Below are 26,780 nucleotides of genomic sequence, written 5' to 3'. Positions count from 1 at the left end.
CTGACCTTTTACTATGGATGGCAGGCAGACAATTGTTAGCGTTTATTTCTATTAACCTATTATTCAAATTATGGCACAGTCATAGATTTTAACAGTGCAAGACTTCCACTGTTAAAACTGTTTAGTATTGCTTTATTAAATTTCCATCAGACAAGTTGCTTATATTACATTGTATTTGATTTTTAAAAACAAAATCGCCTCTTTCTACTTATGGGACAATAAATAGTAGAATTGCTTTTTGCACCTATGGCTTCCTTTCTATGCATCCATATTTATTTGGGTGCAAGTATCTAAATGCAAATTCACTTTTGCTAATTCTGTTACGGTTGAGCTGCTTCTTTATTTCTATGGGGAAATAAGCATTCGGATGGAGTTGTCCTTGCAGTTCTTTCCATCAACTTGTTTATTTAAAAGTATTGTTGCTAATATATTTTGCTTATTTTTCATCCAAAACTGAATGGGCCATGTAGAGTTTCTTAAAGCTACTATGTTAAGGATGAAGTTATTTTTGAAATATTTACATTTGCTTTTGTGGGTTCAGTGAATGGGAAAGTAAAGACAAAATGCTCTCAAATTGATCTCAAGTCTTGATGACTATATCTGGGTTTTTTTTAAAGCAAGATAGAATAAATACTGCAGTTTATCATACTTTGTGATTTCCCTGTTTAGCCAGCAGTCACAAATAGTTCATTTATGCAGTTTTTAATCTGAATATAATTTGTTTAGCATTGAATAACATGCAAGGTTGGCTTGTACTGCCATCTGGTGAACTAGGAAAAGGGCACTTATAAGACCTAGTAAAAGGTTTTATCTTCATTAGCTATTGCTTGCTGATAAAATCATTTTTTTAAAAAAAAGCAGATAATTTATGGATAGAATGAATGCAAGTTGATCTAAAATACAATCGAATTAATATTGTTTTGTATTTTAAGGGCCCTAAAGGTGAAGCTGTTGGCTCTATAACTCAGCCATTACCCAGTAGTTACTTAATCATTCGAGCAGCTTCGGAATCAGATGGTAAGCATTTATTTTGTCTTCCATGAACAATTTTTTAATTGAGGATACTTGAGCCAAGTGCCATTGAGAATTGAATTTTAAAGTTTGAATAATATGTACATATTATGAACATTGTTTTAAGATTTCGTAAGTGATATTTTTTATTTCAAATGGAGAAGCAAGTAAAGCATTTTCTTAATTCCAACAAATTGAGGGATGATAAAGGTAGCTTATCAAATCAGTATTTATATCCATGTTTTGCAATATAAGTTAATTAGATAGCACATAAGCACAACTCAATAACTCTTCCTAACATAGGAACATTGTTAGGGCAATTGGATATATATGGCTTTATTTTCCTGACGCAATCTTACAGGTATATCTTATTTTATTGCTCTTCACTTTATTGCGCTTTGCAGGTACTACTTCCTCCTAGCATTATTCACGCACTATGGCAAGGTCCGCTTGCCCTTTGTAGATAATCTATATTATCTACAGAGGGCAAGAGGACCCTGACATACATATAAAGATCCCCCACCAGCAAAAAGATTATGACCCACTGAAGGCTCAAATTATGATTAGCACTTTTTAGCAATAGAGCAGCTTTTTAATTAAGGTATGTATAGTTTTTAGACATAATATTATAGCACACTTAATGGACTTCAGCATAGTGTAAGTCTAACTTTTATATGCACTGGAAAACCAGAAAAAATTGTATGAGTCAGTTTATTGCAATATTGGCATTCTTGTGGTGGTCTGGAACAGCAGGGGTAATCTCTTTGAGGTATGCCTCTGTATTGAACTGTTCTTATTATTAGGATTTTTTTCTAATATCTAGCCAAAATCTGCTTTCTTCTCATTTAAACCCATTGTTTCTTTTCCCATCTTTTAGCCCAGTTCTGCCTGACAGCCCTTCAGATACTTGAAGACTAATATCATGTCTCACTCTGGTCTTTTCTTCTATAGGTTAAGCATACCCCAACACCTCCAACAATTCCTCATCACTTTTTTTACTTCAAAGGCTATTAGCATCTAGATTTACTGTGGAACTAGAATTAGAAACAAAGTTGATTCTGACCAATCATAATAGAAAAGAATTATTATTTTCTGTCCATCTTGACATTATACTTTGGTTAATACAGTCCAGGATTGCTTTTTCGTTGTTTTAAGCTGTATTACAGAGTTGGTTCATAAGCAACTCATGATCTATCAAGACACTCAGATATATTGGCATATATTCAGGGATGAGATTCAATTTTTTTAACAACCAGTTCTGTGGGCATGGTTTAGTTGGTGGGTGTGGCTTGGTGGTCATGGCCAATTTGACATCACTCATGTAGAAGGGGCGCCTCTTCTTGCCTGGCCTCTCATGACAGTGGGGATGCTGCAACGGTCATAAGTGTGACAAATGGTCATAAATCACTTTTTTCAGTGTCATTGTAACTTTGAATGGTCACTAAATGAACTGTTGTAAGTCAAAGATTACCTGTAGAAAAATACAAAAATCTTCTTTGCTTGCTAAAAGCTGCCCTAAATACCAATCATTAGATTAAAAATACCTGCAAGCCAGAGTTACAAATCAGGCAGGTGCCAGAGCACTTTGAGGAATGAAAATAGTTAAAATGCAATGATAACTATCAGCACCCAACTCTTGCTCATAAAGTGAAACCCTTTAGCAGAGGCAGAGGCCCCCCCCCCCCCCCCCCCCCCCCCCCCCCCCCCCCCCCCCCCCCCCCCCCCCCCCCCCCCCCCCCCCTCCTCCCTCCCCCCCCCCCCCCCCCCCCCCCCCCCCCCCCCCCCCCCCCCCCCCCCCCCCCCGCCCCCCCCCTTTTCAGGTCATTTAAGCTCTCCAGGAAAAGCACACCCAGGAAAAGCAATCCTTAAAGAGACCAGCTGGTCTCACTCACTTCACAAGATATCCTAAGAAAATCATCCAGATTTAAGGAAAGGTCACATCATGCCCCCCAGAAAGGCAATAAAAAAAATCAGTGCCAAGCTTGCATCCTGCCTCTTGGAAGTATACCCCAAAAGGACAGTGCCAGATAGCACTAAAGCAGTGAAGGAAGCCCCCCTCCCCAGATAGAAAAAGAAACCATGAGGCAGGAAAAAATTCAAACACGATACAAATAATTAAATCACAACAGTTGCTTGTTGAAGCTGAATAGGGAAAATTATCCCATCAATAAACACAGGATTAAACCTTCACTAAAAACCAGTTTTAGACCAAAACTCAGAAAGGGTATGTAAACTCACGTTTGAATGTCAATCTTTTTAGCTAGCCAAGAAGCCTTGCTGAAAGTCACTCATCTTGGTTCCCTGTCATTAAAAGCTTCTTTCTGACAGCTCTGCTTCATTATTCAGTTATTTCTTCAAAGTGCTGATTGTCCAGGGAAGTATTTCCTCCCAACAGCAGTGTAAAAATCTTAAAACGACCCTTCCCCTTTAAGAAAGTCAAACCCCAGAAGCTCCGGAGACAGGAAGTCTAGGCATACCAGCAAGAACATAATAAGGGTGGGAAAAAACAAAAGGAGATTGCTTCTAACTACCAGTTCTCCGAACTGCTTAGAAAGTTAACAAGGGGTTCTATAGAACCGGTCAGAATTGGTAGAATCACACCCCTGCATATATTCTTTCTTCCCACCCCACAATGAATTATATACTCACGACTTTGATATTTTCTAGGATAATGCATTTGTCTCTGTTGAAATTCAATTTCCTAGTTTTTGCCTATGTTCAGCTTTTTAGGTCTTTATGAATGTTGATGATGTTTCCAAAGTGATTGCAGTCATCCTTTGTTTCTGCTGTCTGCAAACTTGTTAATTCTACTTTCTAACCATTTTAACAATTGATAAATATTTTTAATTAGGGTATAGAATAGAGTTACTTAACACTTCTTCAACTTGATGAGAGGCCATTGACATTAGATGCACATTCTGCTTAGGATCGCTTTAGGGAGAATACTTAAAACAAAGTAGGAATTATTCTGTCCTCTCTTTGTCACATGTTAATGTCCTATGTTCTCCAAGAAGTAAGCCCACCTTCACATTTTCCTTCATTTTACTACTGACATAGTCAGAAAAACCACTTTTTGTTGCTTTTAGCTTATCCTGCAAGTTGTTTCTCTGTTTCTTTTCTTTAGCCTTACTGCAGTACTGATTATTTGTGGTAAATTCCTTTGGTGTTATATCCATCTTTTTCCTTCCTGATTCATTATTTTGTTGACACATTAAATCTGTTTTCTGCTTCAACTAAAATCTTAATTTTAATTTATTTTAATTATATTTGAAAGAACAAACAAAAAAATGAAAAAGCACCAATTTTTGCATATGTTCCTTTTAATTTTTAGCAGTGGAAAAATTTCTACGTATCAACAATGATTTCCTAATGCACACCCCTTCCCCCTCTCTAGAATATTGTGCAATTGTGCTGATTTTTTAAACATTCCCAGCTTTTCAGTGCTAACTTTGACTTGAGGATTTATCTCTATGGGATCCTACCTACTGTATTATTACTTAAAGCTTGTTGAAATTGGTTCTTCTGAAATCTAATGTGATTATGCTCTAATTTCTGTAAAACAGGCAGGGTTAAGAATGAGTTATATTACTGATTCAGTCAAACTCGAATTTGTATGTAATTCGAGCAAACAAAAAATATTTTCTAGTATTAAAAAGCTTTGCTCAATATTATATATCAGCATTCCCCAAACTTTCTGGGTTGACGGCCTGGTGCGGAGGGGGGAGGGGATAGTTTTGTGTGAGGAGCAGGCATGCACGCATATGTGTACACACAACTTTAGTTGTGTGAACGGTAGGCTTGTGCACCCACCACTCGCACAAGTGGGCCTGCGAACACTGGTGCTCACTGCTTGCGTGAGTGGGGCTGCCTGCGCGCATGCCAACCCATGCAGCCTGGTTGCAAATAGGCCACCGTCCTGTAGTGGGCCATGGCCTACAGGTTGGGGACCCATGTTATACATAAAACTGACAAATACTTGAAATGCAAATTCCCCTGTTGTGCTTTTCCTGTTTTGAATATTATACCCTAAAACATATTTATCTTTAGGTAGATGTTGGATGGATGCATTGGAGCTAGCTTTAAAGTGTTCAAGTTTGCTCAAACGTACAATGATTAGAGAAGGTAAAGAACATGAACTGAATTTAGCAGATAGTACACATGTGTCATTCTATGGCCTGCTACGTGCAAACAACGTTCACAGCACTGAAAGTTTCCCGTAAGTCCATAATGTTTGCTTGTTTATTAAACCATAGCTTGCCCTTCTTGGTTCATAGGAATCATCTTTTAAGGGTAGAGGTTATGTGTTATTTTTTTGTCTTCAATTTCCAAAGTAGAGTTTTGTTATAAAAATCACACAAGAAAGTATTTTAGTCCTACACCAAGGGTAAAATTTCAACTGTTTCTGTGTCCTAATATTTTCTATTGTGCTTTCCTTATCTATTATACTTAATGTATAGAATCCATATTTTAGAATGATATGGTAAGTGCACCTTTTCTTAAGTTGCCATAGTAGAGAAATATTGATATTATATTAAATCATGTGAGATTTATATGACTTTTCTACTCCCCACCCCGGAGTTTAAGGTGAGGTATTATTTTTAGTGAGTTTAAATCCTGTGGAATGTTTTTACTTATATTGACCACCAAGAGGCAATATGTGACCAGTTTTGCCTTATTTAGAACTCAACCATATAATATCTGATGAGTCTCAAATAAGAACAAAAGCAGTAATGAACCATCTCCTGGTGTTCAGTATAAGTAGATATTTAACTTATACCACTGCTATTTCCTATAAAACTAAGCAATATTTCATTCTCTATCCTATGCTGATAACCTACAATTTTATACTTATACTGTAGTATAGTTACATCTTTTTATGCTATACTAATTTCTTTATCCTTCCCAAGAAGTTCTAACACTGTCACTTGAATTGTGCTAAGTATATATTTAATAATATCCTTTTCTTCCATGATGGAAGAGAAAGCAGAATAGGCACTAAAAGCTGATTGAATGAGAATGGAAGGGTTTCTTCCTGAAATCTGCCCATGTGGCTCTTGGGGGATTTGAAGTAGTTTTAACTCCAAGATCAAGGAAAAGGTCTGGCGATGATATTGTATGAAAATTCGATGATAGCCAAATAAATTGTCCACTAGGTAGCCAGAAGTAAGGTGCAGTATTTTATGTTGGGTTCTATTAGTGTGCTACTGAGGTAGCTCACCCATTACTTCCAGCCTGATGCAGATTCTCTGCTGAAGGATCTCCACTCCTTGGGCATGTAGTCTGAATAGATTGAGAATTGACAAACATGCTCTTACCCCAAGCCAACATGTATTTGAAACCTCCGAAGGACAGTGTCTTAGATCTGTTTTTGGGCTCCAAGCAATTAATATATGATCTGAAGTGGAAGACAGTATCATTCTTGTGTCATAGTCAGATCACTCACACTCAGCTTCTATAAACCTCTGTATGGCAGATGCCATAAGATTAAATTAAGGAGTTTCCCTGCAGTCAGGTGAGTATCTACATTAGGCACTTAGTCATATTCTGGAATACAGAGGAAATAAAAGCATGGTTACTTGCATTTAGTAGCGTAGACTGATAATTTTTGAAGAATCTATGAGGTTTGTGGTGGGGAAGGAGAAATAGAAAGAAACATTTTATATTTCAGTGTGGAGTACTCCAGAATTCAGCTTGCTTCCTTATTCTCTTCAGTTTTTGTGTGTTTTCTAGAGTCTTGGATGGGGTAGAACAAACAGACTGAATCCCAACAAATCAGAATTGCTTTTGGTAAAATGGCACATAGCACCATTAGTAAAGAGCCACAGTGGCACAGAATGCAGTACTGAAGGCTACCTCGTTGACTGCCTGTAATTTGTCAGTTCGGATCTCACAGGCTCAAGGTTGACTCAACCTTCCATCCTTCCAAAGTTGGTAAAATGAGGACCCAGATTGTTTGGGGCAATATGCTGACTCTAAACCACTTAGTGCTGTAAAGCACTGTGAAGGGTATTTAAGTTTAAGTGATATTGCTATTAATGCTCCATCTGTGATCTTGATAGATTTTCTGAAAGACCAGTGATAAATCAGAAAATCCTGCTGGGCTCTAGGCTCTTGCAAGAATAGCGGGTACTAATGTGGGCATCAAAAGTGGTCTGCCATTGTGATCTCTTGGGTAAGAAAGTTTTGTAGACAGTAATTCAACAGATTACTGCAATTAACTCTACAAGGGGGTTTCTTTGAAGATAATTTGGAAGCTACACCTGAAATGTAATGTGGCTCCCTAAATGTTCACTGATGCTAAGCAGTTTAGTAAACACAACACAATCCCTTAGCATAAATACTACTTTACTAAAAGTAATATTTATGCTAAGGGATTGTGTTGATGGCCACTAAGTTTTCAGTTCCATCTCAAAGTATATAAAGCCTGTATAGTTTGGGCCCTTGCTACCTTCAGGACCATCTTCTTTAGTTGAAATTTGTTTGGCAACTGTCACCTTAAAGGGACAACTACAGGTCCTGAAATTGACGAATCAAGGGACAGGGGCCCGGAGGATGACATTCTCAGTAGTAGCTGCAGCAGCTTGCTCCTTATTAAAATGGTGCTGTTCTATAGACCCTTTGATGTAGAGAGCCCAATTCAATGAAAAATAATGGTAGGTTTTTAGTTAAGATTCTGATTCTAGTTCTATAATAATAACTGCATGGAATCTAGCAAATAGATGACATAAGAATGAATGAATGAATCGTATACAGCCTTGGCCATCAAAATGTTGCACGGCTATAATCTAAACTAAGACTGCAGCTTTTGATGTTATGGTATCTTTCCATGGTAATGTGATGGTTAAAACTGGAGGCATTGTAAAGTAAATTCCAATAAATGATTATAGGAATTTGTCCCTGTACTGACTTATGGTAAGCAGGTTTCAAGTTCATTCAGATTGATTTTTAGATGAAAGTTATTTTTCTTAATTGTTTCTTTTCTTTTTAATTATTTTTTTTATTTTGGTAAACTTGGAATGAAAATGAAAGGTGGCTTAAAACTACCATATGATAAACACTTCAGAAATTAAGGTGAATAAATGTGACTCAGGGTATATAAAAATTCACTATTGTTTTGCAAATAAGTTGTCAAAGGGAAACAAACTTGGCCTATATTCATGCACTCTCAGGTCTTTATTTCAATCTGGACAATAGCAGTGATGATTGGTTAAGTTAACTTTTGTGTCACAATGCAAGTACTTTCAGTCATTTTATCTGCTTGTGTCATTCAGTTCAAAGAGAAATTATCACAGTGGTTTCTTTAAATACCCTGTTATTTATATATAAATACTTGTATGTTCACTAATATTAATGTATTTAAGAAGAAATTATTTTGTTCACCAATTGTTAAACTAGGGACAACCCTAGGTAATTACCTGTATACTCTGCATATAAAATGTAAATGTGTTTTAACATCTAAAACTGGGCGTATAGCTTGTTTTCCTAAATCCTGGAAAGATTTACTCTGTGAAATAAGGTATGGTGAATATCTAAAAAAGAAAATCATACGTGATTGCATTTAAGCAGTAGTTCTTTCATTCTTTAGTATATTTATATGTTCAACTAAATTGAATGCTGTAAGATGCTGTTTAAAATAGCGATAAAGATACAAATGAGAATGGAAAATAATATGAATTAAGTTCAGAGATTCTTATCATTAAATTGAATACATTAAATTGAATTACAAGTCCCAGCGATTTAATTGTGCTTAAATTTTCCCAATAAAATTAATTTGAATGAAAAGTGCTTACATTTAATTTCATTGACATTTTGGTAATATTTACTGAACAAATAGTTCAGTAAATGATTTTTCAATAAACAAAAATTCAGTGAAGTAACAAATTAACTAAGTGTACTATTCTTTACTAAATAAAATATTAACGCTTCTCTTTTTAATAGGTTAAATGACAGTGAAATTGAAAGACATCATTTTAAAGATTCAGATATGTACTCTGATAAATCAGATAGAGAAAATGACCATGATCATGATGAGTCGGATAATGATGGTTTGGTAGAAAGTGACACAGATACATCAGAGAGACAGGATGATTCATATATTGATCCTGAACCTGATCATGTAAAGGAAACAATTTACGTAGAAGAAGACAGTGAAGAACTAGGGGAGGTAATAAGTTATATTTTTACTTCACAATATTTGAATTGTAAAATGGCTTTGTTTCCATTTCATTTTTTTATCCACTATTGTTATGTGGTAAGTCCATTTTAGAACTTCTTGTAAAACTGATAGAATTAAATTAAATTAAATTAAATTAATAAGATACTGTGTTTCTCCTAAAACATGACCCATCCCAAAAGGCCCAGCACTATTTTGTGCGCATACATTAAAATTAAGCCCTACTCCCAAAATTTGGCTCTATTTAAGCGCATATGGGGCCAGTCCCTGTCAATTTCTCACATTGCTTGCAGTGCGGACAACACGGGGGGCAGGGCGGAGAGGGGGGAAACTTGCCCCACACGCCTTGCCTGGCCACTGGGCTGTTTCAAAAATAGAGATTTAAAAATCTCTCTTCCCCCCCTCTCTCACACACACACACAGAGATGCATGTTCATATTCGTGGACGGGTTGAAGACCAAATATTGCAACTTCTAGGACAATCTTGAATTTGAGAAATAAAAGATTTATCATTTTGCTTTATTTGTGCCTCAGGAAATATTTCTGGTTTTACTTTAGTTGCGGTCTTAGATTGGTCTCCATCAATTCTATATATATTTCTAAGGCCGCAACTGAAGTAAAACCAGAAATATTTCCTGAGGCAGTAATAAAGCAAAATGATAAATCCTCTACTTCTCAAATTCAAGAAGTTGTAATATTTGATCTAGTGCAGGGGTCTCCAAACCCTGGTCCACAGACTGATAGGAACCAGGCTACACAAGTGGTGGCAGAGTCATGTGCAAGCAAAGCTGCATTTGTACAAACAGTGCACATGCATGCAAAACCATCCCCTTCAGTGGTGGGATTCAATTTTTTTACTACCGGTTCTGTGGGCGTGGCTTTGTGGGCATGGTTGGCTTTGTGGGCGTGGCAGGGAATGGATACTGCAAAATCCCCATTCCCTCCCCCATCCCACTAACCTGCTTTCCAGTTCCGTTTTCCTGTGCAAGGCAACAAAAGAAGACCCAGTCAATCAGCTGGCTCGGGAGGCAGAGAATAGATGGTGGCTGGGCCAGTCAGAGGTGGTATTTGCTGGTTCTCCGAACTACTCAAAATTTCTGCTACCAGTTCTCCAGAACTGGTCAGAACCTGGTAAACACCACCACTGTTCCCCTCCTCCTCCCCACTGCTACCACTTCCAGTCTGCAGAGCCGAAAAGATTGGGGACCACTGGTCTAATAATTAAAGCACCAGATTAAGAAGTGGGAGACCATGAGTTCAAGTCCCACCTTAGCCATGAAAGCTAGCTGGGTGTCTTTGGGCCAATTATACACATTGTCACCCCAACCCACTTTACAGAGTGGTTGTTATGAGGAAAATAGGAAGAGGAAGGTGTGTTGAATGTGTTCACCACCATGAGTTATTTGTAAAAATAATAAAGGGAGGAAATAAATAATACATGTTATGATATGGCTGCTACATCCCATTTTTTTTCTTAGTATGCATTGTTTCAAATGCTACATATTGAACTACCATCGACTATAGGGCCAGTGTGATGTATGGTGGCATACTTCATTTGTTTCTTCAACATTAAAGTCACATGAATTTGCATATTGTCTCTTCTTTTTCATCTGAAGTCCCATGTTTAGAAAATGGATGGGTAAGACAAACCATTAGGAAAATATGGCTTTGAAGCCATGAAGAATCTTTGAATCCCGTATCAGAGTAGCATGGGCAAATGTTTGGGCTGTTATATACCAAACTAAAAATGTTGTTTAAATGCATTAATATATTTTAATATATGCTCTTCATTCTATTTGCATTTTGCTAAAGGCAGGAGAAGCTTCTCAAACAGAGATAGTTTCAGAAGAGAACAAGAGTTTGATCTGGACATTGTTGAAACAAGTACGCCCTGGAATGGATCTCTCCAAAGTGGTACTACCTACATTTATATTGGAAACACGCTCTTTCTTGGACAAACTCTCTGATTACTACTATCATGCAGACTTCTTATCTGAGTGAGTTGTTTTTATTCATGTGCAATAAGAACTATCTTGATGCATCATGTAATTCAGTACTATAATAGTGGCAAATCTGAATTTCTTTTAGTTTGGGTTTCTTAGATAAAATAATGCCTCACACCATAAATGGGACTTAGAGCCACATGCTTCCTGGCCTAATTTCAAAACTTGACTGCAAATGATGAATTCCTATACTCTGGTGTATACTGTATATCCCTTTCCTGGCAGCCTATTACTTGGGAAAAATAAACTTAAAAATGAAAAAGGGAAACATGTAAGAGCTTATACACATAGAACACTTTTAGCTATGCAGGTAAAAATAAAGAACTGTACAACAATTAGTAGAAAAACATGGAAATATTTAGAGTTGTAACAGCACAGTTAGGGAAAGTGAATAGCAGGGTTTTTAAAGTTGTGTTCCTTAGAACCTTAGGGTTTTGCAAGAATTTGATTATTTCCATAGGAGACTAAGGGTGGAGGGAATCATTCCTAGGCAGCCATTTTTCTATCTCACTGATATGTCTGATTTTTCAAAGAAAAGGTTGCTTCTAATATTTAATTAGAATGATTGGCAACCCATCTACTTTGACTTGTTTTTCTAAGTGAAGACCAATCTCTCTTCTGCAATACACACATAAGGTTAACTCTGTGAAAAGTAATATCACAAATAATACTCTTATTTTTTCCCCTCTCATAGAGGAAAATACATTTCCCATTCGCGTTTCAGGATGAGATGCAGATTTTTGCTTCTATGTTAGCAGTTTAGAATACTTTAATAATGTTATACAACTTTTAAATTAGTTGGTGTTCTCTTACCCAGTTTTATTTTTATCAGTTGCTTTTTTTTAATTTTACTGTATGTTTGTAGTACAGCATTCTGTTTTTAGAAATATTTTAATTGTGGATGTTGTGGTTCCTACCCAATGGACATATTAGTTCCTGAATCTGAAAAAAAGTGACAGTCAAAAAGTTGCTTGTTATTGATTGTCAAATGTTTCTATAAGGCAGTTATTTAGGAACTACTTACTCATCTTTGGGCTTGTCTGTAGGAACACAACCTTCACAATTTTTATAAAATGGATTCCGATGTAGTTCAATCAACACTTGATGTCATTTCCTTGAGATTCTATTTTTAAGCTATCTCAAATTGCAAAATAAAACAAAGAATACGACTGCAGAAATAAAATTCTGAATCAAGCTGATTACATTGCAGCATTGGCTATAGAGAATTTGGGAAATCACCCTTAAGTCCTGGTGGAAAAAAAGTATTTGAAAGGGACTCAGATAGGCTCATCCCCGATTAACTGAGATGAGGTGAAAGGGAGAGAAAGCATAATTGAGCTTGCAAAGCTCTTATTATTATAACAAGTAAAATAAATATATAGTGTAGATTTGAATTGTAAAAATCAAATAAAAGAATAATTTGTGTACAAAAAATACACCCTTATTCAAGTGTTTTCTATAAAGTATTCATAGCTACATCGGGTTATTACAGTTATTTCAGTATCCATCGGATTTATACATTTTATTAGTCAGTTTTTTTTGTTTCTTTGGCTACTTTTACTGTTTGGATTTTCAAATATTTAACAGTACTTTAAACCAGGGGTGTCAAACTCAAGGCCGGATCCAGCTTAAATCTGGCCCATGGGCCAGCCTGAAAATAGCAAAGGACCGACCCGTGGTGTCTCTGGCAGTCAAAATGGGGTGGGGATAGGCGTTTTCATCCTGGATGGTCTTCTGCAGCACTTTGCTGGCCAAAATGGGGCACGAGGCACACGGGAGGCTGGCAGGGCGCTGCAGGAGGCATCCGTCCCATCTGCCCCTCTCCAGCTGGCCTGCGGGGGAGAACTACAATGCTGATCCGGCCCTCAAAAGAAATCCAGTTTGACACTCCTGCTTTAAACTATCTTTGATAGATTGTAGTAATTCTTGAAACTTCTCCCCCAACGTTTTTTAGAGAGATTAAGAATATATTTCCTTCACTTCTCAAATACTTTTCTAGTTGCATAGATTTCATAATTGCTATTGGTTCATATCCACAAGGTGTGAAAAAGTAGAGCAGCCTTCCTAGCCTTTACAATTATTAAATGATTTATCACCTTTTGTGATCCTGGGATTTTTCACAAATGTAAACTGGTTCAGCTGAATTTACATCTGGGTTTGGTGGTTTGGCGACCATGGTCTAGACAGGAGCTTTATAAAGACAAACGTCCACTCAGTTGCTTGTGGTCTGCTTAGCAGATCACCTTGCCTCTCAAGATGCCAGCCACAGTTGCCAATGAAGACTTAGGAAAAAAAATATTGACTAAATCAGCCGCTTTAAACTAAACATTGATTAGGGTTAAACAAGAACAATTAGGGGCCTAGAGGCTAAAACATATGAGGAATGGTTACAGGAATTAAGTATGTCTAAACTCTAATGAAGATAAGGACTAGGGGAGACATGATAGCAGTGTCACAATATTTGAGGGGTTCCTACAAAGATCAGGGCTCAACGATTTTCCAAAGCACCAAAAGACAAGATAAGAAATAATGGATGGAAAGTAACCAAGGAGAATGCAAACCTAGAACTAAGGAGAAATGTTCTAATGATGAGAGTAATCAACCAATGGAACAGCTTGCCTTCAGAAGCTAGGGTGCTCCATCTCTGAAGGCTTTCAAAACAAGACTGGACACCATTTATCTGAAATGGTATACAGTCTACTGCTTGAGCAAAAGGTTTGACTAGAAGACCTCCAAGGTACCTTCCAATGCTATTTTTCTATATTGTATACATTTCTTATTACTGTGTTTGAATATGAAACTCTTATATGGTTTGTTACATTGATGTGGATAAAATTTAATATATTTTGATTATAAGTCTGTAATTTTTTTTTTAGAGCTGCCCTTGAAGAGAATGCTTACAATCGAATGAAAAAAGTTGTGAAGTGGTACTTGTCAGGATTCTACAAAAAACCAAAAGTAATACTTTGGTACTTTTTATCTAGTCCTTGGTTTTTAGCAGCTTTTCTTCTATTCATGTTTGTAGAGTAAAATGCTCCCATTCAATTTAAAATTAATGGGTTCAGGAGGCAATTTCCTATTAAGTAAATACAATAATTATAAGCATTTCGTTACAGAGTCTTCAAAATGTTTTTGCTTATTAAAGCTTGTTTTGCTTATTAAACTTTTTTGGAATTAGAATGTATTTACAAATATTGTCTATCTTTCAGGGACTTAAAAAACCTTACAATCCTATACTTGGTGAGACTTTTCGTTGCTTGTGGATTCATCCAAAAACAAATAGCAAGACTTTTTATATAGCTGAACAGGTACTGTGAAAATGTAATCAAAATATGTGAAATATGTATGAAAAACTATAGCAGCATTTTTTAACATTTACATTTGATTACATTAACTCAGAAACTATACCATAATGATTTAATTTTATGACTTTTTTTGCCATGGCTGTTAAGTGAACAACACATGGTTATTTTTTCTCTGTATTTTCTGACCATAAAGATGGCTTTTCTGGGATAGCCACCAAAGCCCACAGATGTTAGTGAACTTGGTACACAGGGATGATCTGGTTGAAAGACAAAACAATTTTCCACCTGGATGTATCTAAGGATATCTCTCCATTTCACAAATCCCAGGATGCAGTTCTACCATTTTTTTTCTCCCACCTGTTGATCTTAGCAATAAATCATAGCTCTCCAAACACTTAAATCTGTTATAAAGACTTTGGCTTGACTTAGCAGAAGGTTGTCAGGTATGGTTTGATAGATTGATTGAGTCTACCTCTTCCTTGACAGGAATGATACCTTAAACGTACAGGGCAAAGAATTCAGACTTCATATACATGTGCTCCAGAGTTTGAAATCTCGGCTTCATCTGCCTGTCTTTCCAAATAAAATAATACTTGGTAGCTTTAAGTAGCTGATAAATTTCTTTTTTAACTGATCTCTCTAAACTGTTAACTCCCATCTTACCAGCTTCAGTCGTTACAGCAGCTCCAATGGGGTTTTATTTTGAAATTTACGTTTCATGATTTTGATGTTATGCATAAACTAGCTCTTTTTGCATCTGGAATACAATCATTTCAGTAATTTGAACAGCATTGTGATCATCCTGTCTCCTTTCAGTTATTTTCATATTGAAAGCTGATTTTACTTGTTTCTGTTCAGAATATTCTGAACCAGTACTGTTTTATCATGGGATTAGTTACCCACATAAGCTCATTATTCTGCTATGGTGTTTTACACACAGAATAACAGAAAGTTGCCTGCCAATCACTGTGATTATTTCAGCAGTCACCAGTATGACCTCACATCCCCTCCTGTCTTTGTTTCAACAGGTTGTTTTACTATAATCACATAGGGGCAAACGGTAATGAAGATGAGCAGATTTTGGTGTGCTAATGGTGTTTATATAGTTGAAAATGAGCTACAGCATCTCAGCTAATCTAGAAAAGATTTTGGAATGTTATCTGGCATAAGATCAGTGTAAATGCACGGATGGCTACTAGAATAGATTTAACACTCTCTGAATGCACTTGGGGGTTTTCCCATATCATCTGCTGACGGTGCCATTTGAAACACAAAGTGATCTGACATGGAAATATAGCTGAAAAGTTGATCCTATTGTTTTTGATGCATTCTGCCCACACCCAAATTAGCCTCTTGATTACTTAGGCAAGGGCAAGTTATGAAGAATCAGGAGGACCACTGAAACATAAGTATTGCATGTAACATTTCAAATTTGTTGAACAATATGTTCAGTTAGTTAATACTTACATGAACAAGAACATACCTTTTGGTTTTGACAAAATATTATTTTATGAGTTTCTGGTGTGATTTTTTTGCATTTAGCTGGCATTAGGACATGTGACTGGAGATTGTGTGGATTTCTGCATAGCTAATTTAGTGTGTACGTGAAAGCACCTCAAACCACAGAAGGGAAGAATGAGAGCAAGGCTTAGTACAAATAAGATACAACATAATCTCAAGGCCAGACAGAAAGTGTCAACAACAATAACAAAGGATAGCAACAAACACTGTTTCAGAACATTGCAGGAAATAATGACAATGCTATCAAAGGTTTCCTAACAACAACAAAAACAACAACATTAAGGTCATGATGAATACCAAAAAGCAACAAGGAAACAGTCAAAACTAAAATAATAGAAATGTTATCCAAGATCCACTTAAGCAGATATAAGGTTTCTGGATATTATATGAGTGGAGCCATGCAGATCTGGGTGGTAAAAATCAGAGGAATGTGATAGTGTCATGTCCTGTTGGAATCTGATTCGGAGGGGGAGGCTGAGCAGCTGACTGGGACTGTAGTGTGGCTCCGTTGGTTGTGGAAGAAACTTGGGAAGGGCAAAGGCTGGCTGGGCAGAGCAGGAGAGAGGTAGAGCAAGGGAGAGGAAATTCGGAGGAAAACCCAGGCCCACCCCCTTTTCATCCTAGGGCACTCAGGGAGGAATGGAGAAGGGAGCAACGTGAGTTGCAAGGTTTACGGGATAGGAAAGGGCCCTGATTCCCTTCATTAGCAGCAGCTGGGAACACAGTGTTTAAAAAGAGAAGCTGCGAACAGCAAGTTGTTGGGAGCAAATTGTGAATTATCTGGTATTATCGAGGCTTATCTGGGTTCCTGGCATTTTTCCAAGTGTGTGCGTTTTGCTGGGCTTTCAAGTCTGCAATTCCTTCTCCTGCCCTGTCAAGTTAATTACTGCAGCTTGGTTTGTGTGGATTTTTATTTACAGTTTGTATGTACTTTGTTTTCGGACTGAATTTCCTCCACTGAAAGACTGTTCTTAGGAGAGTTTTTTCTCCAGCCGAAGGTAACCTGGACATTGGGGGCAAAGTTGGAGGCACTAAAGGAACTTTAGTACTTATTTGACTGTGTTGCCTTTGTGCCACGCCCCGAGTCATCACAGATAGCACCTTTTCCAAGTGCAGGATCAGATTTGTACAAGTTCTAAAAAAACAAAAGGAACCAATCAGAAGTAGGAATAGTGTAAATATGTGTACAAGAAAAAAGATACTATTCTGACGAAGGCTTCCTGAGACAGTAACAATCACACGCTGTTCCCAAAATCCTTTTTTATTTAAACAGCTGTGAATTATATGCATTCACAGCCCGTAATGAGTCCCAAACAGTTTATGAATAGTCCAACAGAAGTCTGCCGCAGTCTTTCGGGATAAGGCTGATAAGCACCCACCTTTATCTCCCTTGAAATGCTGCCAATGACTACATTGCCAATTAGCTGTACAAGGCCAAACGGAGCACAAAGTCAGCATGGAGCTTCAGATTTTAAACCGACCAGAACGAACAAAGTTAATTCCTGCAAAGGCTCATGTCCCTTTGCTCCTCCTTTATGCCTTATGGGAGGGGCCAATTATCTCCAAGCCTTATTCCTGAGTTGCCCCTTTTGTCTTAACTGTTCTTGCCTTCTGGCAGCTCTGGAAGCACGCACTGGGAACATGCTCCCCCTGTTCCTCTGCCTCATTGATATCAGATTCTGGAGGCTCCAGAGTCAGCACATTACTCTCAGATGGCCCTGGCCCCATCTCTCTGTCGGACGCAGATCCCTCATCCAAGCCCTCCCCAGACTCCAGGACTGGCTCATGTTCCTCCCCGCTGTCCGACTCTGCTGCCAGCTCTGCAGGCCGTCGGCAGACCACAACAGATACCCCAAAATAAGAAGCCTATAAAAGCTTTTAGTTCACAGAGGAAGAGCAGGAAACTATTATCATCTTAGGTATATAACAGGGCTAATGTGCAGTCAATATGTATACAGCATATTTAAGAGGGATTCTGCCTTCATGTGCTGTGATATAAGACTCATTTGAAAACTACTTTTAGGCATCAGTTTATTTGCCTTCAGAAAGTGTAGATATTTCTGTTTAGACATCATAGTGTTTAAGGATTTGTATTTACTTGATTCTGTATTTGTACTTCATTTTGTATGTTGAACATTCAGTTTAAATTGATTAAAAGGGCTTGTTTTTTGAAGTGCATGAATAAATACAGATGTTAGTTGGTGTTTTAATTGAAGGCCATAACAAACAGTTAAGTAATGCCTGGAATGCAGAGCACAATTAGGTATGTGAGAATCACAACTAACCTACCTACAGTCAAGGAAAGTATTTTAAACAAAGTATCTTTCATCAATATTTTGGGACATGTGTTTTGTTGATGAGTATTTGTTGAATTACAATTGAATTTATGTCTTTTGCTTATTTCTACTGATTTTCACAGCAGGTCACTTACACTATTGCTTTTAACAGGTGTCTCATCATCCTCCAATATCTGCCTTCTATGTAAGCAATCGAAAAGATGGATTTTGCCTTAGTGCTAATATTTTGGCCAAATCCAAGTTTTATGGTAAGTATCATATTTAAAAGCTTTCATTATATTCAGGAAATACAAAAATAACTTTTTTGTGAAGGATTTGTGATGAATGCAATTGATATTTTTTTTCACTACTAAAATAGATGATATAAACTGTGAGATGACAATTCTTTAGTCTGGCACATCTTTTCATTTTCTAGGATGTAGGTTTTTTTGAGTCTTTCATTTTTGTGTTTTAGGAAATTCATTATCTGCCATTCTGGATGGTGAAGGACGACTAATGTTTCTAAACAGAGGAGAAGACTATGTGATGACCATGCCATACGCACACTGTAAAGGTATTTACTTCTATCAAGAGTTTTTAAATACCTATTTGGCTTATCAATCAGGCCTCTGATGATACTTGGGACCAATTTCCTACTTGTTAAATATCACTTAACTTTAAAAGGACAAACTGTTCTTGCAAAGTGGTTTAGTATAATAAGCAGAAGAAATAACTTTCCTTTTCAGTGCCGGATTAGCAAACAATAAAATTGAAACCATACATGAAATGCATGTGATAGCTGACCTGGATTGGATGGATTAGACTCTAGGCTCAAAATGGGCCCAGCTTTTCCCAACCATGTATTCAGTTGTGGAATAAAAGGATAGAGATGACTACATTGCATTTGCCTGAATTCTGAATACAGATCTGGCCAATACTGAGGGTATATAATCTTGGGTTAAGAGTAATGGATGGATTCTACTTATCTAGTGAGTATTTCAGTGTCTTGCAGAATCTTTGACAATGGCAAATCTGGGCTATCCAAATTGATTTCAGAGTCAGCATATGTTGTTGGTCGCACATTTGATTTGATATTTTGCTTTGGCCAGAATAGTTAATGGGAGAATTCCAATTCCTTTGTATAGACTGACCACTATCTGGTTAAGATCAGATTTATAATCACCCTTTAGCTCCTTAGAAATAAAGGACCAGTTCATTCAAAAGAACTTGGGCAGTGATTTGTAAGCTAAAAATTAATAAATATTATGAAATTCTGAAGAGAATTTTAGGAGTTTAGTGTTCATTCTACAAATAATTGTCACAACCTTAATTTATCCCTAAATGCTGTATGGGCTATAGAGGCAGGAAAATTGCTAGAGTGTCCTTGCAGAAGACTTGTCTTCACTCTGATAAGGTACAGAATAGAACCACGCTGAGTCAATACATACACAGAAAAAGCATTTTTTTCTCACTGCATCTGCAGTTATTAGTAATTAGAGCTGTGAGAATTAGAGCAGTCAGAATTAGAGCAACAGTATTAAACCCCTGTGGTTCTTTCAACTAGTTCTTTGCTGGTAAAATCTGTCAGGTTTGAGGTGACTTGGATACTCTAGATTCAGTTAGAAATTGAGTGTCCTCATATGTGATTAAAAAGGATAGATTTGAGTTGATAATTCCTGAGGATGCTTTGGTGAATATGATCTACCAGATGTCCCTTTGACCCCAAGGGAGATTCAGGGAGCTACCTTGGTAAATTCACAGATGCAACATTTCTTTCTCTTTAATGAGGGATTTATAAGACCACTACTTAAGGAGATCTTCCTTGAGCCATATACAATTGGAAGCCCAGAAGCATCCACAGAGGGGGCAAAGAAGATGATAAGTATGATGGTCACCATCAAGACATAAGTTCCAGCTATTTTCTACATGTGTCACAATGTTCCATGCATATCCAAAAGAAATGGAGTTTGCACTGCAATACCAGAACACTGCTTTCATCGTTATGACAAAAAGCTACAAACGTTTTTGGACATTCTGATAAAACAGATCCTATCATAGTTGGACAAAATAATTAACAGGATTATGGCATTTCAGTTTCATGTAGGCCTATAATAAATTTTATTAACTGAAGCCATTTCAAACTAGTTTTAGAGAAGCTACAGGATTGAGACTAATTAAGTCAAATGGTCTTTGTTACCATTCACCAAGGCATTCTTCTAGATCAGGGCATTTTTAAGAACTGGGAACATTGCTGTGGTTCCACTCCTGTGTATCAGAAAGGTTCCAAAGAATCACATATATGAGATAGGTAGCTATATAAATGTACTAAATAATAAATAAATAAACTTGTGGTGCTTAGAAAACCTTTTTTTAGTGGCAAATGAACACATATTTCATTTCTACATGTTCTTTATACAGTTCTAAAAGCTAAATTTATTTTCCGTAACTTCTCTTCTCAATGACATCCAACAAGTTGAGTGAACTATTTTTGCATTGTCTCAGGTTATTCCCTCAGACAGATTAGAGTTATGTTTTTTTTTTTAAACAAGTTTTATTAATTTCAAAAACAAACAAATCATCACCAACCATTACATATTTGAACCTTTTTCCATTGTAAATTTTACAAGTCAGATAAAACCTTATCTTATACAATACAATTCTATTTTAAACCATTTCTAAATGAGCATAAAAACATCTCTTGTCCTCTATTTCTTTCTGACTTGATTATCGTCATTCTCTTTCTGTGTTTCTAAAAGGTTTCACCAATACTTCTCAAAAACATAAACAGACACAAACAAACATATAAAAATCTTTTAGTAAAGTAACTTGGCCCCGGTACCTCTCTTTATATGGGCTTTAATTATATTCATGCTCATCTTAGAGATCATTACCTATTTTGTTTACCATTCTGTATCTTCTATATATACTTCTCCACACATTTCACTCTTCATAATTCTATCTTATTCAATCCATCTTAATTTAAATCATTATATTTGTATCTTTTGCCCATCCTTTATTATCCCTCTATCTCATTCCTTATAATGAAAAAAAAAAAAAATTTCTCCTGAAATCTCTAATCAGAGTATGATGCCTTTCTATCCTCTCCCTAAATATTAGATTAACATTTAAAATGACACCTAATATCCAATCTGATTCTGCTTGGTACATTCTATCTATTAATTTTTACTTTTAATAACAATAAAAACAGAGTAATAAATCGGAAATGTTTAAATACATAGTATCCTCCTAAATACGTAGTTAAATAATAAATCTAAATAATAAATCTTATAGCATTCTCATTGCCTTTCCCTTCAATATTTTATTACATTTTAAAAATCAATCATTATTAAACATTTCAACATTTTAATTTCTTATTAACTCTTAAGCCATTCTAATTTTCTATTTCTAATACAAATATTACAATACCCTTATGTACCTTGCAAAATCTTTTTTAAGAAAATTTATGCCCTTTATCCCTGAAAAAGATTCCTCCCCATCCAATTCTAGATCATGTGGCTTTTTAAGAACTGGGAACATTGCTTTGGTTCCACCAGATCTGTCCTATCAGAAAGGTTCCAAAGAATCACCTCTGTATGAGATAGGCATCCCTATATAAATGTACTAAATAATAAATAAATAAACTTGTTTGCTATCGCTTATTTTGAAAACCATTTTTTCTTTCTTAAATGAACACATATTTCATTCTTACATCCTTCTTTATACAGTTCTAAAAGCTTCCTTCCTTTTCCTTAGATAAATTCTCTTCTCAATGACATCCAAAAGTTGGTGAACTATTTTTGCATTGTCTCAGGTTATTCCCTCAGACAGATTAGAGTTATGTTTAGCTATGTGATTTGGAAAATACTTTTACCTTTCTGTTGTCTTACCTTTAAATGCAGAAGTGTTAATTTTGAATTGTTTTTTTTTTGAACAATCCTTTTAGTCAGTATTTAATTTTATTGCTGAAAAGGAATTTCATGCTTCAAGTATGGCTTCTATTATTTGAAGGTTTTACTAATGGACTTTACCTGAAAAAATTCATTATTTGAAATTATCAAAACATAGCACTTTTTGTGAATGTCTTATTTCATCCTTATTTCTTTAGTAGAATGTCCTGATTTTACTACCATTTCAGGTATTTTCAAAGAGAAGGGATGAATTGGTGCTATGTTGGAAATTTTTCTATAATAATATTACTTGCAGTTAATTATGTCTTTTTCCATAGTAATTAGTGGTTTGGGACTTTGGTATATCATAGTCATTTATTTGTAGAAAAGAAATACCTAATATAAAAACACTGTTCAACAAAGTAAAAAACAACAACTAATCTTATAGGGATTCTATACGGCACAATGACTTTGGAGCTCGGGGGAACTGTTAGCATCACATGTGAGAAAACTGGATACAGTGCAGTCCTTGAATACAAGCTAAAGGTTAGTAGAATCTTTTCAGATGCATTAGAGGTTTTAAAATTAAAAAATGCTTACTGTTCAGAAGTTTAGTTCTTTCAATTCTTTGTGCTTTGTCTTAAAAATATATAATATGAATACTATCACGTTTTGAAGTATTTAGTAATAACCTAAGATTTTGCTGATTAAAACAATATAAAATAAATGAATAAAAATATCCCTAGTAGTTAATATAATCATGTTATTTTTATATAGTACTTGCAGCTAAGCAGCTCATTATGATCTGCACTAACTCCATGTGGCAAATGAAATAAGTTATTTGTTCTCATTTTTTTTACAATGTTGTTGTTCCCTGGACATTCTAATAACACTGATCTGATTTCTAGAAAACTGCCAGACCATTTTCAGAAAAAATGTTTTCACCAATTCCTCCTTTCGTGGCCTCTTTGGATTGTTCCACAAACTTGTGGAGTACCTGTGAGGGGAGGAGTAATTCAATAAAATGTTGTTCTTTCCATTTTAATATTATGGAGCTTCAATGCAGTAGTTTATGAACTTCTAGTAATTAAAATGGCTTCCTTGTTCTTTTTATGAAAGGGTCATTGGTAAATTATTAATTTTAAGTTACTTGAATATTACATAGCTTTTTTAAAAAAAATCTCACTTTTTTTTTCATAGCCATTTTTGGGGAACAATGAAAATGTTAATCAAATAATGGGGAAAATTAAACTGGGAAAAGAAGTTCTAGCCACTCTAGAAGGCCATTGGGTAAGTAAAATAAGTTTGGCTTTGTTTCATTTTCTAAAGGTTGGGTACACAATGGTACCTTGGTACTTGACTGCTTTAAAATTCATCAGATTTGGTAATCAATGCATTTTGATGTGAAAATTTTGTCCCAGTACTTGTTTTTTTGGTACTCGATGCACAAGCTAGAACTTGTCATTGTCAGCTCCCTTGTGACTCGGTACACTTTCCAGCCAAAACAAAGGGTGACACGTTTGTCATGTGGTTCGTATGCCTCCCAGAACCAATTACTGACTAGTACTGAGATACCACTGTATTTTGATATATACGGTATTTTTATGTCAAAATTATTTGATATACATTGTTATTGATTATGACATATGCACCAGCCTTTTCTTTATTTTGCTATACTTTTTTCAGAAATCTGATCAGACTAGCACTAAACTTCCAAAGCCAAATTTGCACATTTACTGTAGGTCTGCCATATGGATAAATAAATGGAAATTCTTTCTAGCTTTCTTGTCCTTGCCTTGCAATAAGGCTAATATAATATCAAGTAAAGAAACATAATACTGATAAGAGTACAATGGTTTACATTGGACGCACAATAAATAGCAATAGCACTTAGACCACCTCATAGTACATCACAGCACACTGGGCACTTTACATTAAATATTACAATATGAACCCAGGAGAGAATAGATACGACATGAATTGCCATTGGTAATTCATAATTGAACTACATAATATTATTCTTCAAACCAGCTAAAGTGATTGTTATTGTAAGACTAAAGCAAAATAAATAAATATTGACATTAATCATTTTTTTTGTATACCTGGATTCTTGCTAAACCAAATTTCAGTTGGAAAGGAAAATAGATGGGAAAATAGAGTGAAAATCTAGAAATATGCTATGTGAGGGTGAGCAGATGCAATGTTCTGAAGAACATGGAAGATTCAGGGGAGGGGGACTCATTTTAATATGGGAACAGAACAAGAGCATGGAGTGAAGCACTAATCTCTCATCTTGAAATAATAAAGCATTCTGATTATTATTAGTATTAATTGCTAGGCAGTAGCTGACTGATAGGTTTTTATTTATATTACATTATGTTACATAATTTACACTACACCAGTGTAAGGAATAGGTTTTCTTAATATTTCAATTTAGACAATGCTTCAGTTCAGAATTATTATTCCAGAATTCCAATCTGAATTCATACAGTTGTCTTTGCAATAAGATAAAAATGTTTTTTCATTAGCTTTTAAAAAATTTATACAACCCTGATATTCCTTAGTGATCTCCGATCCAATTACTAATCAGATCTCATTCTGTTTAGCTTTCTAAGATCAGCCAAGACTGGCAAAGTATTGCTGTATTTGATAGAACATAGTTAATTGAAATATAATTTTTACAAGCTTAAACTACATGTTTAATATACAGTTATTAATATGTTTCACTGTAGACCAATAAATTTGAAGAAATGTGTTAAGATTCACGTGCAAGTAAAACCAAATTCCACTGGAAAAAAGTAATTAAAGCACAAAATGTTAGCTGAGAATCAATAAATTCATTACTTTAATTCAAATGATTGGAGCTAAAATAAAGAAATAGAATATCAAGTATGATTTTCAGTTGACTAGTACAAATCTTTTAATTGTGAAAAGTGACTTTCTGAAGGAACTCTTTGTTTTTCCTGACTTCGAAAAATGCTTTGCCTAAAGTAATCTAATATGTTAACATTATAGGACAGTGAAGTTATTATTAGGGATAAGAAGACAGATGCTTCAGAGACATTCTGGAATCCAACACCTGAGATCAGGCAGCGCAGATTAAGAAGATACACAGTGAAGTTTGAGGAACAAGATGACTTTGAATCAGAGAAGTAAGTTCATTCTGAAACTTTTTTTCTGATTGATTATGCAGAGGTTCTTAAACATTTCCTGGATATATTTAGAAAGTTGAGAGCACTTTATAGGTGCCCTCATAAAACTGGCTGATGTGGCAGATGTGTTTGAACAAAGGTGTTGTTTCATTCTATTCCCTCTAGCCTCCTAAGAAGTTGTTTATCGGATTGAGGAGTAAAGCAGAAAGGATAAGTTTGGAAACCATAGCCTAGCTTATCCATTGGAGAAAGAATCCTTATTTTAAGTTTAATTAATTTTTATAGCATTCTTCCAGTGGTGTATTAACCATTAAGCAGACTAAGCACGTGCTTAGGGCTCCAGGCCCAAAGGGGACACCACAAAAACTTTTATGTCGCCTAAGCTTGGCTTCATTTGTACAGTATGTACAAAGGAGGGGGGTACCAAGATTTGTCAGTGCTTAGGGCACCAGTGAGCCTTAATCCGCCACTGCATTCTTCATTTGTTATTTTTAGTTTGGGGCTTTTTATGTTTATTTAGATGCACAATTTGGTTGATATCTTTGTATATCTGCCCTAGGATTGTATTGATGAGTATTAACTGGAAAAAAAATTCAGGAAAGTAAAATGCTAATGGAGATATTATAATTGTATTAGATATTTATTCTAATGATATAACAAAAGAAAATTTTCAGCAAAGCTCTTCTCCCCAGTATCTGACCTTTTTACTGCTGTTATTCTTACCGGTTAGACTTTGGCAGCATGTGACTCGAGCTATAAATAATAAAGACCAAACAGAAGCAACTCAAGAAAAATATATTCTGGAAGAAGCACAACGGAAAGCTGCCAAGGAAAGGAAGGCGCTAAATGAAGTGTGGGTCTGCAGACTATTTGAGCCAGATCCACTTACAGGAGAATGGAATTACAGATATGCAGAGTAAGTCTTGGAGGAGGAGAGCTTTTTTCCCTTTTCTGCAGATAATGCTCCTTCATAATATAGTATAAACCAAGTGTATAATTTGTCTGTGGTTTAGAGAGAAGTAGCTGTTACCCCTTCAAAAAATTTTTACCGGTGTAGGTGTAGCACTTTTCCATTTCCACAGTTCTAGCTGAAAAGAATACAAACAGTTCAGGTTTGAATTCTGGAGTCCTTGGTGCTCTCTGATCCAATTTGCTTGGATATTTGCTTGCTGATGTTTCATTACCCAACTTGGTTGCTTCATCAGTGCATTAGTAGTAAAATGCCTCTAAGCAAACAAACTCAAAAAGCACCACACCCTCCAAGCTGTCAACTAAACAACTCCAAGCTATATCTTGGGGGAAAACAGTCAATTGTTTGTGAGTCAGTTGTTGGTGTGTGCAGTCACAAAGAACTCTAAGGACAACACAGAGTAATCTGTCCATAACTGATGGTGACATTCCTCAATTCCAGATTGTGTCATCATTGCCCAGATCTAATGTGTGACCTCAACT

The 26,780-nt window shown here is 35.9% G+C and overlaps 1 protein-coding gene across 4 annotated transcripts in view; it reads left to right on the top strand.

The window, feature by feature from the left end:
• Window positions 1-26,780, top strand: part of OSBPL8 (oxysterol binding protein like 8) — an 83,547-nt gene that overhangs the window by 42,692 nt on the left and 14,075 nt on the right. For all 4 annotated transcript variants that reach the window (XM_087968018.1, XM_087968017.1, XM_087968019.1 and 1 more), the window contains 12 exons: window positions 933-1,017; window positions 5,059-5,227; window positions 8,950-9,175; window positions 10,997-11,181; window positions 14,064-14,145; window positions 14,397-14,495; window positions 18,462-18,558; window positions 18,765-18,863; window positions 22,625-22,722; window positions 23,377-23,466; window positions 25,192-25,328; window positions 26,059-26,244. In XM_087968018.1, the coding sequence (XP_087824144.1) occupies window positions 933-1,017; window positions 5,059-5,227; window positions 8,950-9,175; window positions 10,997-11,181; window positions 14,064-14,145; window positions 14,397-14,495; window positions 18,462-18,558; window positions 18,765-18,863; window positions 22,625-22,722; window positions 23,377-23,466; window positions 25,192-25,328; window positions 26,059-26,244 (1,553 nt within the window). The remainder of the gene's footprint in view (window positions 1-932; window positions 1,018-5,058; window positions 5,228-8,949; window positions 9,176-10,996; window positions 11,182-14,063; window positions 14,146-14,396; window positions 14,496-18,461; window positions 18,559-18,764; window positions 18,864-22,624; window positions 22,723-23,376; window positions 23,467-25,191; window positions 25,329-26,058; window positions 26,245-26,780) is intronic.

This window comes from Notechis scutatus, chromosome 6 (assembly GCF_049901735.1).
Source record: "Notechis scutatus isolate UNSWTSFEM ecotype Mainland chromosome 6, rNotScu1.2, whole genome shotgun sequence".
Classification (NCBI taxonomy): domain Eukaryota; kingdom Metazoa; phylum Chordata; class Lepidosauria; order Squamata; family Elapidae; genus Notechis; species Notechis scutatus.
This window is presented reverse-complemented; position numbering and strand designations above follow the sequence as displayed.